This window comes from Penicillium waksmanii (genome assembly GCF_028829765.1).
Source record: "Penicillium waksmanii strain IBT 27052 chromosome Unknown utg000002l:1.0-3326099.0:1.0-3328782.0, whole genome shotgun sequence".
Classification (NCBI taxonomy): Eukaryota; Fungi; Ascomycota; class Eurotiomycetes; order Eurotiales; family Aspergillaceae; genus Penicillium; species Penicillium waksmanii.
Window position 1 is genome coordinate 111,236 of NW_026643249.1, and position 14,596 is coordinate 125,831.

Sequence of the window (14,596 nt, forward strand, 5' to 3'; positions counted from 1 at the left end):
GCTATCGGGGGGGATCAATCGCTCTCCGCGCCGCAAACCCGCAAAACAACAAGAAGAAAACAGATACTGATATATACAAGGACACCCGCTACAGACGAGCGAGGCCGCCTCTCTCACTGCGTGGCTTACCCAGCGACCGTGCAACATTGCGACTCGCCCAGTCCGCAATGGCCATGTTGGTCACCATCGGATTCACTCCACTCGCACTGGGGAAGACCGACGCATCCACCACGTACAGTCCATCCGTGTCCCAGACCTGGCAGTCCGGATCGACCACACTTGACTTGGGAGATTTGCCCATACGACATGTACCCATCTGGTGAGCACTGGCGAACAAGGCCCGTTCCACGTTGAGCGGGCACTTCTGACGCAATTCTGCAATCCAATTCTGAAGAGCCGCATCATTGGTACCTTCCGGGGCATCCGTGCTGGACGGGTCTGGTCGGACAAATGGTGGCAGGTCGCGGTAGGTTGTGTGGAACTCCTTAGCGCCGGAGATGTAGGCAATCTTCGCCGAGGCGATCAGTCCTTCCACAATATGCTTGCGATCAAATGGTGACACGGTGTAATCAATGCGGGCACGTCCATCAACTGGGTCGGGATAGACACGGCCTGCGTCGCGGTCCTTGGTCAGGGTGATGAAGCTGGTGCTGTGGCTCATCCCGGCGGCCCATAGCTTATAGTCCAATCCATCCCGCCAGGGGAAGACTGAGATGAAGACAGAGGGCATCATTGCGACGGCCTCGACCTTCACACCGTGGCCCTTGCCATCCATGTCTTCGAACTCGTTCACCACGGTGGTCAATGCTGAGCCCTCCCATGGACGGACTTCGTCCTCAAACACTGCGCCACCCAGCATGACTGGATGGAGGTAGAGATTCTTGCCAATCTGAGAGTTCTTGATGCCACTTCGGAGCAGTAGCAGAGGGCTGTTCAGCGTTCCGGATGAGATGACAACCTTCTTGGCCTTGATGTTGACCTTACGTCGAACTGTACCCTCGCCGCTCAGGCCCAGATAAGAATCTCGAGAGGTCCAGGTTCCTTGCACGCCGCTGGCCTTGCGCTTGCCGTTCTCCTTGGTAAAGACCACCCTGTCGGCATTGTATCCTTCAATGAAGATCGCGCCAGCCTTCGCGGCATCAGTTAAGAAGGACTCCGTAGGGCCCTTCTTGCCGGTCGAATGGCATCCCAGAGTGCAGTAACCACAGTAGTGTTCGCCATTCCCGGTGTTCTGAGGTACCGTGCCGGCGGCGTAGCCCAGTTTGCGTGCGCCCTCCAAGATCACATTATTACCATAGTTATGTCGGACGTGTTCGGAGTTTACGCCCATGCGGTCACACACACGATCCAAGCTCTTCTGGAACTCAAGGGAGGTGAAGAACGGAAGACCAGCATCTGCCCATTCCTGACGAACGTAGGCCTGGGTTTGCAAGGATGCGGACCAGTTGACAGTACCGCCGCCTCCCCACGTGGAGCCTGCAAGCACAGCCATGGAGCCATCATCGCTCATACTGGATCCAGCGTTCTCAAACATATTCACATAGCCCTCGTTAGCGGGCATCGGGAAGTGCTGGCTCGAGTACGAGTAGGATTTCTCCACCACGAGCACTTTGAGGCCTGCCTCCGCCAAATTCTTCGCGGTCACGGCACCACCGCAACCACTTCCTACGATGACCACGTCAGTCTCGATGGTCTCGGGTTCATCACCGGCCGGGAACTGCAAGAACTCAAACAGGAATCCATCAGTGGGCTTGCCATGCACGGGTATTCGTGGGAATCCGAGCACACGGCCAATGGTCGGGCTGGTCATGACCCAGGATTTCTTGACCGTAGCAGTCAGCCCTCGATATACCGCACGCAGCGGGGGTAGTCGAGAGGTATCCCACCCTCGAAAGACCTTCTCCCGAAAGGCGATAGGCTGTTGGTGAATGGGAGTCGTGGATCCCGTCAATATCAGCGAGCCAGCTCGCGAGCTATTAAAGTCAGTCTGGAGATGCAATAATGCGTGGTGTCGGTGTAAACCTACTTAAGGGCATTCAATACGAGGCCGAACCCATTCTTCCCCTCTTCATGAACATGGTTGCCGATGATCCGTTGAACGGTGGCACGAAAGAGAGGATTCGAGGAGACATCCTCCTCGAGGTACTCTTTGGCGAGGGTAGCGGCATCCGGGCCTGGAATCAAGGTGGACAACTTGGTGACCGTGGTATCCCACTCCCCAGTTGAGATGACCTTGTCTGCGGAGGAGTTGACGGTAGCAGCAGTGCGGATGGACGGAATGACTGCATCGGCCAGGGCGAAGAGGGTTGTCCACTGCTGTTCTGACCAGAATTTGACATCTGGAGCAGGAGGCAGCGAGACTGGCCGGGGCGAATAAGCAGACTCTGCTTCCAGTTGGTTGGCCATGGCAAGTTCAAGTTCAAGTTCAAGTTGATTATGGGGTATCTCCAGGGCCGAACTAGCGTACAGAGCCTGATTGAGGGGGAAACGTGGAGATATATCGGTAGTGACTGAGCGGTTCGGCCAAATCAAGACTCACAGTCCAGATCACACTCACTCACACCGGGTGTGAAAGTAGCTTTCCCCACATTCCCAACTCTTAAGCCCTCTCTATTTCAGTGTTTTCACAGTTTGTGCCCAGGGTGGTAGTGATTATAGAGGAAGGTAGTGGATAGAGCCTCGGTTGAATGTCGATCGGCTGGAACAGCGTGGGTCAAGCGCGCCAATGGGCAGCAATGGTGAGAACCGAGTTTGGGCGCCATGTGAAGCTGGCAATAAACTAGTCTCATCTGGGAAGTAACTGTCCTGACGACGGAGAACTGAACCATATACTCCTATACTCCGGATGGTGTCGGTTGTATGGCTGATATGGCGGATATGGCTCATATGGGCTAATATGGGCTGATGTGAGAGGGAGAAGTGGAGAGGTGAAGTGTACGGAGTAGCTGTAAGTGTAAGTGTAAGTGTAAGTAGAAGGCACGAGGTTCTCCGCCTCCGCCTTCACCTTCACCTTCACCTCCAATGGGAACGTCAGGAACGTCAGGAACGTTTCCTCTGCAATCCCCCAGGTTCCTCCCACCACCACCCCCATGTCGGGATCTGCCTGTTCACTCCCCCTGAAAAGGTCTTCTCCATTCAGATCGGCTCCGATCTCTTTCGCCTGTCGGGTGCCTCCATCGCCTCCGACGGTCCGCATATCTCCCCATCACCCCATCCCCATCCCCACCTTTGATCTGACCTGTTCTGACATTGGATTCCGAATAGCTCCCTCCTACTTCTCTCGCTTCTTCGAAGAGCAAGTACGCGCCAGCGATGCCTCCAATTGTCGTACCCTCTATATCGACCGCGACCCGGTCACCTTCCGGGATATTGCGCGTCATCTCCAAGGTACTGTCACCCAGAGCTCCCCTCATATCCCCATGAACTCGGACTGACGTACCTAGGCTACCACGTCCGTCCACGCGATGGTCCGGAATTCGTGAAGCTCTTTGCCGACTCCCAGTTCTACAGCTGTACGTCATTTCCTATCTCGAGCCATACAAAGCGTGCCGCGCATGGCTAACACCCCGCACAGTGCCCCGGCTGATGTCCCAACTGTTCGAGTCCGAAATCTTCATTCAAATCGGTGATCGTCACTTCGAAATCCCTCGCGATATATTCTCTGGCCCTGGCGACTCCCCGAATTTCTTTACTCTCGGTTTTGGTGCCTTCTTCGCCTCCCCCTCCGAAGTCTTCCCCGGCTTGGATCGCACCGGTCTCCTCCGTCCACCCGCCATCACGCCCCCGAGTGTCCCCAATCGTTCCGCCGAGGTGTTCGCCGATCTCTTGCATATCCTGCGTGGGTATCAGCTGCACATTCGAAACGAGGAACACCGCGCAGAGTTGCTACGCGATTGTCGCTACTTCCACCTCCGCGGGGTTGAACAGAAACTCATCCCCCACAACCTTTCCATCAATCCCTTCACCCAGCGACCGGAAGTCACAATTCGTCTAGAGCATATACGGCCGTCCGGCATTCATTTCTTTCCCGATAACCCTGCCTCACCGATCCTCGGCTTGGTCGGATACGCTCGTCCCCATGTCGATGAGAAACCGGCCGATTTGATTCTGCAAACTGGAGACGACGCCGCCATTATTGATCGCCGGGGCTCAATTCTCACAGCGGACTTTTTGGGCAACTTCAAATCTCGCATGACCAATCTGTTACAAGTGGTTGGCAAGAAGATCGATCTACCGGATCCACAACAGCTCAGCGGGATGCCAGTCAAGGTCCGTCTTGGTCGAGATGTAGATCTGAACGTCGACGGCGAGAACGATCCCCAGTTCGCTCTGGTTCTAGCCGGGCTCAAAGACGACGAGGCTGAACCTCCCGCTAAGCGCCAACGTTCTGAAACCCCCGCTGGGGCCCGTTGGCTTGTTCGCAATGCGCAGTGGAAACTACAGCTGCAGCCGAACGGCGACAATGGATTGGAGCTTGTCCTTTTTGCCATCAAGCTGGACCTTTACACGAATCAAAGAGTTCATAATCGGGCTCGCAATTTCCTCTGAGCGGAGCCTTCTCCAGCCTTCTCCAGCACTGACGATATGTATGATACAAATAGAGGACTTAGACCAGTGTCATTTTTTTTATTCTTTATAACTGGTGATGGGCATGTTTTCAATCAGAGAACCCCTCCCAGTCATCTGCGTCTGCATCTTCATCATCTCCTTCATCCTCAACTTCTTGTTGGTTGTCTTTGTCGGCGGCTGCAGCGCGAACCATGTTTTTCCCTTTCACCTGGGATGATGTCTCATCGCCCTGTTCCTCTTGGTCGTCTTCACCGTCACGGACAAACCCAGCGACGAAGAATCCACCCAATCCTTCTGCATCACCGGCCCAGCAACGCAAGCAGGCTTCCAGCGCCTCCTCGGGCAGATCAACCTCCGCAGGACTCTCGCCCGATTCCCCATTCTCCCGATCCCGTCGAACTCCGCGATGTTTCCACTTGCGCAGCCCGGCCGGTTGCTCGTCGCGCCGCAGAAGTCGCCAGCGGCGTCGTTGTGCGACTTCCGATGCCAGGACCCGAGCCACAACAGCCTCGTTCTCCATCAGATGTATCGAACAGGTGCTGTATGTGACATGAGTGGCAGCGGGGAAGCTCAGAGCATGCTCCACAATGCGCGCTTGGAGGTTGGACAGCTTGGTGAGCCGATCGTGGTCCATGACCCCGTCAGGCGTATCATTCTCATCCGAGGGCGACACAGTTGGGGCTCCCACCGTGACCTTGGATTTCTCGCCTGCATCCTCCTCTCCATCAGCTTGGCGTTTGCGTTTCTTCCCCTGTGACTTTCCCGGAGCGACCTTGGTCTTAGTCTTGGGCAGCGTGAGATCTGGAACATCGTCTCGGCCGATGATTCCACTACCGGAGCAACTAGGGTCTAGCAAAAGACCCGACACATCTTGAAAACGTTCCTCTTGAGGATCCAGGGCCAGGAAATCTTGCCCTTGAAGGATTGTCACCATAGATTCCGCCCCCGCCAGAGAAACCATCTTGTGTAAAGTTTTCGAGCGCACTTTCGACGCATCCATAGAAAAGATTTGTTTCCGGCCCTTTTGTTTCTGCTTCGCGACCAAAGATGCCATATGCGTAGTTTTATTGCCCGGGGCAGCACAACCATCCACCAGATTCCCCACCCAAGGATCATCCGCACCCCGATCCCCCAGCAACAGATAAGCAGGAAAACAAGAAGCCTTGTCCTGCAAGATAATCTCTCCATTCTTGTAAGCCGGCGAAGAAGTAAAATCCGCCCCGTACGGAACAGCCACGAGGTCTGGGATATGCGGGTCACGATACAACAGCTTCGGCTTCGGCTGGCCTTCCTCCGGAGGTGCTAATTGCACCAACGAGTCCACTTGTCGGTAGTCGGCAAATGTCGTGCGGAGTTGGTCGTCGAGGGTACTCCGAATGTTATTGACGCGCACCCAGCGTGGGTACACGAAATGAGACGAGCCATCCGCCTCGCGCTTTTCTCGCAGAATCTTCGTCTTGAGCTGTTCGACGGAGCCACACCCGCGGCGTACGCGCGATTTAGTGAACTCGGCCTTCAATCGGACTTTATGGCGTTCGACCGCCTGACGGAGCGGGTGTGTTGCTGGGGCAGCGATGCCCCTTTTCGCGAGGAGGTGGTCATGGACGAGGAGGAGGGCGAGAAGAGGGTTGAGCTGGGTAATTGATTGTCAGCGGACTGGAAGAGGGAAGATGGAAGATGCAACTCCAAGAGAATGCAAATGCAAATGCAAATGCGAATGCAAATGCGAATGCAAATGCGAATGCAAGTCTCACCTTTCGCTCCAAGCTCAGAATGTCAGCATTTTCAATCACCTCCGCCAGGATGGCGTCCCATTTCGCGGCTTCGCTGACGAGGGCATAGATCTGGGCCGGTTTGGCTCGTAGATCGCGGGCGCTGTAGATGCGAGATTTGAAGGAGCCACCAGAGGCTGGTGCGGTCAGGATGGCCTCCGCATCGAAGTAGAGGGACATTTAAGTAAGTCCTGGGTGGAGAGAAACCTAGGCCTGGGGCCTGACTGAAGGTGGATTGATTTGAATTGAAGTGAAGTTGAAGTTGGATTAATTTTGGATCAAACATGCAGATAAAAATTGTTTGGTTTGTTTGCACTGCGGAGAGTCCCCGCGTATTCCGTGCAATGGCAGATTCAAGGTAGGTCCTACTACATGCTAGTATACGATGGTAGGAGACTGCATAGAAAGATGTTGTGAGGAATTGGCGAGAATAAATATATATAGACATAGATATCCTATTCGGATACTAGTAGCTATTCATGCTTTTATGCGTAAGGTGAGGCTGTACTAGTATGCAACCTGGTCATGTGACTGATAGTACTACCACTACACACAAGCAGTATGAACCAGCAAGACTACTAGTAACTCACAGCTTCAAGTTTTATTAGCCAAATGGGCTGAATGAGAATTTGGAGCAGCCATTGTAGAAAGCTGAATGTTATCAGTAGAGTACAAGTATACCATGGGATTGCTAATAGGAGTGACTTATTGAATAGTATACTACCAGTATACTACTAGTACCTTATTTGAAACTATAGATAGATGAAATCTAGTATAATATCACTTACCTCGGTAAAAACTGTGACTCTAGAACTCGAGAAGTATACTACTCGTACTACCTCGTCAGCGCATCGACCATGGATCCACCCAGCACAGACCTCGGGACTCCCTGAGCGTACCTTGGGGTAATCGAACTGATAACGGTACTTTCGCATAGGGACCACCACTTGTATACTCTCCTCTACATCTCCCTCACACCACTGCCAGCCTGAGTGCCCACCCAAAATGGCCTCCCAACCAACCCTCACAACCTCAATGCAGCCACCACCAGGCCCGAACACCCCCCTCGCCCTCCCAACATCAACCACCAACCAAAACCCACAAACCTTCAACGCCGCAATGAAAGTCCGCATGCGCGTCTTCGTCGACGAGCAAAACTGCTCTGCAACCGCCGAAATCGACTCTGACGATTCCCGGAGCTGGCACTGGGTCATCAGCGACAACACCCGCACCAGCAGTGACAGTGACCAACCCATTGCCGTGATCCGTCTGGTCCCCCCCACCCCAACCACCCCACGAACACCTCACACACCCGGGAACAAGCCCGCAACTCCCAGAATGGGATTGGCATCATGAGCCGTGCATCAAGTTAACTCGGGTCGCGGTGGTCCCGGAATACCGCGGGCTCGGCCTCGGGCGACGGCTCGTTGATACAGCGCTGGAATGGGCGAGTGCGCATGCTGGCGAGATTAATGCGGCGATGCGTGATGTGGCGGGACGGGAGGGAATCCAGTTGAAAGAGGGGCTAGGGTCGTGGAAAGGGTTGGTGCTTGTTCATGCGCAGGTGGATGTGGAGCGGATGTATCAGGGACAAGGCTTTCAGACGGATGAGTCCTTGGGCAGATGGGATGAGGAGGGGATTGAGCATGTTGGAATGTTTAAGCGGATTACTCTTGCGTAGTAGCAGCCTGCAAGCTGATAGATCTACCATTTACTCGAGATTGGAATAGGGATAAGCGAAAATCATAAATTAACTGGACTAGCATCGAGCGATGAGCCGGTTTCCGCCGGATCAGGATCAGGACCAGGAGCCAGAAACAAAGACAAAACGAGGTCGCCACTCGAAAACATGACGGGGTATCCTGATCAAACACAAAAACACATTCGTAAAAGTAAACGCAAACACAAACAAACGGAAAGCAAGCAGAAAATAAGGCAATGCCAAGTGCGACAATCCTCTCTAATTGGGGTGAGGAGTCAGGACAGCCAATCCGAATCAAAATCAAAGCAACTCGGGCAAACAAGACGAAAAAATGATGCCCGGGCCAAAACTCCATTCCATGTCGCATAAAACAGGGTCAACAGGACAGACAGTCCGGACTGCCCCGAGGGAGAAGAGGTGAAAAAAAAAAAGTGGAAAAGAGGTGTAATGTCGAAGTGAAATGAGACTGCCACCAGCCAGCTGATCGCAGACGAGAGACAAGGTGAGCAGTGAATGCAATCAGAAAGTGCTCCAGTTCCAGTCCCGGGGAACACTGGCCGCAACTTCAGACGTTTGACCGAGATTCGCCCGGAGGGCAGCAGTACCGTTCATCTCGCACGCAGCCAAGTCTTCGGTGTGCTCAGTCTCGCCCTCGATGTTCTTCGCATCGATCGAGTTCTGAATCTTGCTGAGGCGGTCGGTGCGGGTCTCTTCCCAGCGCGAGTAGGCACTCCAGCACAGGTCGCAGGCCCGGGACGCAGAGCCTTCCGGGTGGAAGCGAGCATGTTGGTCGAGAGGGACCATGTGCGGTGTGTGGGAGGAGCAGAAGACGTGACCGCAATGGCGGCAGTGGTGGCGGCGCAGGAAGAGACCGAAAGAGGAGCGGCAGGTGGGAGAATCGCAGTTGGGAGAGGCAGAGTCGGCCTAAAATGATCAGCATGGGGATTCTTCAAGAAGTGTGTGATGTATGATGTATGGTGTATGTATGATTGGAGTAAGGGTAGGTTGTTCCATGAGCACGCCATCCATGACGAGCGCGCACACGACATTCTGAGCGGCGCATACGCCATCCTCAAAACCAGCCACCGGGATTTATATAAAGAGGGAGGGGCATGCAGGGAATGAGGGATCAGTGATCAGTGATCAGTTTCAACTCACCTTCCAGTGGTCCCTCGTGGGGTGGCCGGTCACTTCCCCGAGGGACTCGTTCTTCATCCACTCGTGCTCGGCCGACTTGCTAATACCGCTCGAATTGCTCTCCATAGTGGAGCGTCGGCTAATCGGCTCAGTGTCCTCGTTGAGGCTGTCTAGTGATCCATGCACACTCCGGGGCGGAGTAATGGGGGAGGACTTTTGCGGGCGCTCTGTCGGACGAAGGGCCGCGGGGACGTAGAGAGGGCCCTTGGGGGGACGCAGCTGGCGCGACTGAAGGGGCAGTTGGTGGAGAGAGGCGGTGGTCAAGCGGGGAGAAGTGGGCGAGTTATTTGAGGGAGTTGTGGTGGTAGAGTTGGTGGTAGAGTTGGTGGTAGAGTTGGTGGTAGAGTTGGTGGGTGAAGGGTGGCCATAGACGGAGATTTGGTTGGCACCGGGGGCGGCAGTGAGGACAGAAGTGGCCATTGTGAGTGTGAGTGGGTAAGTGGGAGAGGAGGAGGAGGAGGGGAGAGAGTAGAATAAAGATTGAGGAGAGAAGAAAGGTGGTGGTGTTGTGGTGTGGTGGTGTTGAGTAAATTAGAGGATACCGGGCACACGAGCACTTAAGGAAAGGAGAGCCATAAGTGGTGATGTCGAGGGGCAAAGCGAAGGCAAACGCACGCGCGGTGAATGGCCGAACGAAGTGGAGACGGGACGTTACGGGTCCGTTGGAGATGCCGATCGGGTGGATGGAGGTGTAAAATAGAGTAGAGTAGTAGAGTAATAGAGTAGTCTCGTAAAGTAGATATTTACTCTGTGGTAGAGGGTGAAGAGAGAGAGAGAGAAGAGAAGTAGTGGAAGAAAGGGAGAAGTTGAAGTTGAAGTAGAAAGGGAAGTGGGAAGGGGCGGAGGAGGAGAGGGAGTACTTTGGACACACCGACACCAACACCAACACCAACTGGCGGTGTCGGTGTGTCCAATACACGGCTGGCACTGGCATGTGCCAGTAGACTAGTATACTACATACTCTATACACTAAGTGTAGCAACTAACTAAACTTGTACTTACTACAGTGTACACTTAGGCTACCCAATATTGATACTCGTACTAGTGATACTACTCAATGTCCGAACGTCTGAATCTCTGAGATCCCGAATCCTCGAGGCGAGGCCCACTTGTCCCGCCCCATCGGATCCGGTAGGTATGAGTACAATGTATACTATATGTAGACTGTAGACTTTAGACAGTATACATATAGTCATACTAACATCATCGACTATACTTGGAATATAGGAGTATACTGTATACAGTAGCTATACTTATTCTGTAAATGAGTCAAGTAGAGTAGAGTAAGTAGAGTACAAGTACTCTTCCCGAGGGAGTACTCTACTCTCCTCCTCTGGTAAGCGTAAGTAGAGTTCACTAGCGTCTTAGATGGACCAACCACAGAAAGGTGGCGTTCCTCCCTTATCAACCCCCTCTGATTGGTGGAAGTCTCCCCTACGTCCACCGGTTCGGGAAAGCACGGGCCGGCTCCGCGGAACCCCAACCAATCATCGGTCGAGGTTTGTAAACTCCCTGCAGACAACAACGAGAAAGAGGCGAATCGCGGAGGGGCGGAGGGGCAGAGGGGCAGAGGGGGTTGGGGAGCGGGTCATGGCAGGATGCGGAAATCATCCAGAAGCATTAGCATTCGGGCATTGACCGAGTTGGAGTGTGTACGAGCGCTAACGGGTTGGGGTACTCCGTAGTCTACTCAAAAATGCCGTCCTCCGAGGAATTACAGAGTACTCCGTAGTATACTCCGTGGTATACTCCGTGGTATACTCCGTAGTCTAGATTAGTTGTTTCACTTGGCTGAGAAGAGAGTACGGAGTATGCATGGGATACGGAGTACTCCGTACTCCTACTCCATATGTCCACCGCATCTCGGTCTCCGTTTGCGTCCAACCCCAGCTCTGCGATCTGGGGTTGGCACATGGTGATGTACATGTACATCTAAAATGTACCTTGACTCCATCTTCTCTACTCCGTTAAATGTATACTACTCTTACCATGGCGTCATGACTTTTCTTAAACTTCCCATAAACTTAGAACATCCGGATACATACTCCGATCAGATCTCGACTCTTACTAGTATACTCACACTAGCAAAGTATACTCTATACTCCATACTCCATACTGTACTCTCTCCACCATGAAACTCGCCGTCTTCAGCGCCAAATCCTACGATCGGACCTACCTCGAGGCAACCCGCCCGACATATCCCCACCTCCACATTGACTACCACTCCTTCGCCCTCACCCAGGAAACCGTATCGCTCGCGAGTGACTCCGATGCCGTCTGCGTCTTCGTAAACGACACCCTCGACGCCCCCGTCCTGCACGCCCTCCACGCCTCAGGCGTCCGAGCCATCCTCCTTCGCTGTGCCGGCTTCAATCACGTCGACCTCCCAACTGCCGAATCCCTCAACCTCTTCGTCGCCAACGTCCCCGCCTACTCCCCCGAAGCCGTCGCCGAATTCGCCGTCACTCTCGTCCAAACCCTCAACCGCGCTACCCACCGCGCCTACAATCGCGTCCGTGAAGGCAACTTCAACATTGAGGGCTTGCTCGGCTCCACTCTGCACGGCAAGACAGTCGGATTAATCGGCGTCGGCCGCATCGGGCTGGCCACCGCCCGGATCTTCCAGGGCTTCGGATGCCACATCCTCGCGCACGACCCTTTTGCATCCGCTGAAGAATTCCGCCCGTATGGCACACTAGTCGATCTAGATACCTTGCTCCGGGAGAGTGAGGTTGTCAGTCTTCACTGTCCATTGAATGAGGGGACCCGCCATTTGATTAATGCCGACACCCTGGCCAAGATTCGACCCGGGGCCTTGCTGGTGAATACGTCCCGTGGTGGATTAATTGACAGTAGTGCGGTGATTGTTGCCCTGAAGAGTAAGAGGCTCGGCGGGTTGGCCTTGGATGTGTATGAGGCGGAGAGTGAATTCTTTTATAACGATCACTCGGATGAAATTATTCATGATGATGTACTTGCAAGGCTATTGACATTCCCCAACGTGATCGTGTGCTCGCACCAGGGGTTCTTTACTAAGGAAGCCTTGACCGAGATTGCGGGCGTGACGCTGGGAAATCTGGATGACTTTGTGAATGCGCGGAAATGTCCCAATTCGCTCGTCGCGCATGGTCATGTTTTGGTGAAGGAGGATTCGGCTCCCGTGCGCTTGTAGTTGAACCTCTGGCGCTATTAGCATGATAGGATTGGGAGTATGTGTTTTTATGCTGGGCAGCGATATTTCATTATAATTAATCGTAATCGTGACAGTAGTCTAGTGTATATCATAATATAATCACTCATAAATCAAAGAGACAGCGAGTTCATGTTATTCTCATTGTACTGGGACCGGGTATTGGGTACGGGAATGGGTATATAGGTATGGGTATGGGTATGGGTATTCACATATTGCAACACTAAACGCAGCATTAAACGCATCATAAATCAAATCCTGGGAATCAACTGCCGCCGAACAGCCAGCCAAGCCCGAGGAAGCAGACGATTACCATGAACAATCAGCGGCACAACCGCAATCAACCACATCCCATAGACAATTGCCACCGCAAACATCAGCCGGAACTGCTCCATGGCAGAGGCAAGAATAGTCGGTCGTGGAGGCCTCGAACCGTGTGCCTCCTGGTCAGTCTGGACCAAAGCATCAGCCATCTGCCACGCTGCACGACGATTGATCTTCTCCCAGGTCGTATCATCCGCGAACTGACGCGCCGCAACAGAAAGAGTCCCCCGGAGCTCATTATCACGAGCCACCTGACGGGTTAACGAGGTGAATTGTTCGAGATCGTTCGGTGGAACCAAATACCCCGTCTTTCCATGAAGTATAATATCCGAGGGTCCACCCTGATCGCGCGCGATGACGGGAATCCCACTAGCCATCGCCTCTAACACGACCAGGCCAAACGTCTCAGAAACAGAGCAGTGCAGGAAGAGATCCGCCGAGGCGTATGCGCGGGCAAGAGCGGCGCCAGTAAGAAAACCTGTAAACTCCACATGGCGACGAACAGGGTCGAAGAGACGCTGGACTCGACTCTCAACCACCGGATTGCGATTCCCACCCACGATGAGCAGCTTGAAGGGAACCTTTTCCGAAGAAAGGCGCATCGCGACCTGCGCGAGGAACTCGAAGCCTTTCTCCGGCGCAATGCGACAGACGCAGAGAAGAATGACTTCGCCATTAGGTGCGATTCCCCGGCGAAAGGCATCGTCACGCTGGTCTGGCGTGAAAAGCGTCGTGTCGACCCCGCGACCAAGCTTGACCATTCGGTCAGCTGGAGCTCCAGCACCTTCGAGATAACCCCGGATAGCAGAGCATGGGTAGAAGATAGTGCGCACGGCGCTTGTGCGGAATAGAAACCCCTGCACGGTAGCCAGTAGCCAGACGCCAAATCGATCTAGAGGGGCAGGCAGCATGATCTCAGAATATGCAGAGAGGTCGGTTTGGAAGTTGAGCAGGACCGGTGGTGGGGAGCGCAGCTGGCGGATCTGCAGCAGCATTTGGAAGCCCAGGGATGCGGGGCTGGCGAGATAGATCAGATCCGGTTCAAAGGCTTGCCGGTAGACTTCGCGCAGATGGAATGGATATACGACGGTCAAGTCGGGATTATAAGGCAAGGCGCAGCCGGGTAGGCGGCGCTCACCAGAGACTTGAGCAGACTGTTTGGCAGTATCGCCTTTGAAATCAGGCGCAACGAGGATAAGGTCGACGCCATTATCGCGGAGGTACTCGACGAGACTGCGAGTAGTACGACTGACCCCGTTAACTGGACCCCAGGACTCGGTGGCTAGGAGGATCTTCTTCCCCTGGAGGATACTCGGGAAGTTGGCGCGGGAGTCGGAATCCATGATGGTGGTGGGTGCAAAGTGGCGGGGAGGAAAGAAAGAGAAGCAGGAGAAAGATATAATCTTTCTTCCGCCGGACCCCGCTATCTCCAATGGAATGTTATCATGCAGAGCATTCCAATGTAGTGTAGTGCAGGTAGTGCAGGGGAAAGATAGTCTCCCCTCATCAAAGTTGCAGTTAGGGTGATCGCCCGCACGTGCCTTGAGCGGCCGCTGAGGAGTGTTGCTTAGCGGCCAGTCGCAACGCAGCGCGGAACGCGTGGGCAAAGGCGCAAATTGACTGGATTCAACCTGATTTGATCAGGAGGCATGAAAGGGAAAAGCTTGGAGAATCATGGAGGGGTCTTGGTTGATCAGAGGATCAGGTTTGGTCATGGCGTACCGCACGGTGTGCTGCACCCGCAGTATAGTTAGTAGTTAACCCTAGCCATAGATACTAAATATACTCCCAAATTTGCGCCTTTGGAAGAATTTCACCTCTCCCAGGTGATTTACTTCAAGT

General features: G+C 53.8%; 7 protein-coding genes across 7 annotated transcripts; 3 read left to right on the forward strand and 4 right to left on the reverse strand.

Annotated features, from left to right (window-relative positions):
- Positions 1–88: 88 nt before the first annotated feature.
- N7481_001694 (GMC family oxidoreductase) lies at positions 89–2,406 on the reverse strand (the record flags this gene model as incomplete). Its single annotated transcript, XM_057260913.1, has 2 exons — positions 89–1,973; positions 2,027–2,406. 2 exons carry the CDS (start codon positions 2,404–2,406, stop codon positions 89–91), a joined length of 2,265 nt encoding a protein of 754 aa, XP_057125845.1.
- A 683-nt stretch (positions 2,407–3,089) lies between these two features.
- N7481_001695 (uncharacterized protein) lies at positions 3,090–4,548 on the forward strand (the record flags this gene model as incomplete). The annotated part of the gene is made up of 3 exons (XM_057260914.1): positions 3,090–3,387; positions 3,444–3,512; positions 3,575–4,548. 3 exons carry the CDS (start codon positions 3,090–3,092, stop codon positions 4,546–4,548), a joined length of 1,341 nt encoding a protein of 446 aa, XP_057125846.1.
- Positions 4,549–4,657: 109 nt separating this feature from the next.
- On the reverse strand, positions 4,658–6,521 carry N7481_001696 (rRNA (cytosine-C5-)-methyltransferase RCM1; the record flags this gene model as incomplete). The annotated part of the gene is made up of 2 exons (XM_057260915.1): positions 4,658–6,202; positions 6,324–6,521. 2 exons carry the CDS (start codon positions 6,519–6,521, stop codon positions 4,658–4,660), a joined length of 1,743 nt encoding a protein of 580 aa, XP_057125847.1.
- Positions 6,522–7,346: 825 nt separating this feature from the next.
- N7481_001697 (GNAT family N-acetyltransferase) lies at positions 7,347–8,022 on the forward strand (the record flags this gene model as incomplete). Its single annotated transcript, XM_057260916.1, has 2 exons — positions 7,347–7,608; positions 7,679–8,022. 2 exons carry the CDS (start codon positions 7,347–7,349, stop codon positions 8,020–8,022), a joined length of 606 nt encoding a protein of 201 aa, XP_057125848.1.
- A 540-nt stretch (positions 8,023–8,562) lies between these two features.
- Positions 8,563–9,660, reverse strand: N7481_001698 (FYVE zinc finger domain-containing protein; the record flags this gene model as incomplete). The annotated part of the gene is made up of 2 exons (XM_057260917.1): positions 8,563–8,967; positions 9,202–9,660. 2 exons carry the CDS (start codon positions 9,658–9,660, stop codon positions 8,563–8,565), a joined length of 864 nt encoding a protein of 287 aa, XP_057125849.1.
- Positions 9,661–11,371: 1,711 nt separating this feature from the next.
- N7481_001699 (2-hydroxyacid dehydrogenase) lies at positions 11,372–12,412 on the forward strand (the record flags this gene model as incomplete). Its single annotated transcript, XM_057260918.1, has 1 exon — positions 11,372–12,412. One exon carries the CDS (start codon positions 11,372–11,374, stop codon positions 12,410–12,412), a length of 1,041 nt encoding a protein of 346 aa, XP_057125850.1.
- Positions 12,413–12,681: 269 nt separating this feature from the next.
- On the reverse strand, positions 12,682–14,097 carry N7481_001700 (glycosyltransferase family 4 protein; the record flags this gene model as incomplete). Its single annotated transcript, XM_057260919.1, has 1 exon — positions 12,682–14,097. One exon carries the CDS (start codon positions 14,095–14,097, stop codon positions 12,682–12,684), a length of 1,416 nt encoding a protein of 471 aa, XP_057125851.1.
- Between the last annotated feature and the right edge of the window lie 499 nt (positions 14,098–14,596).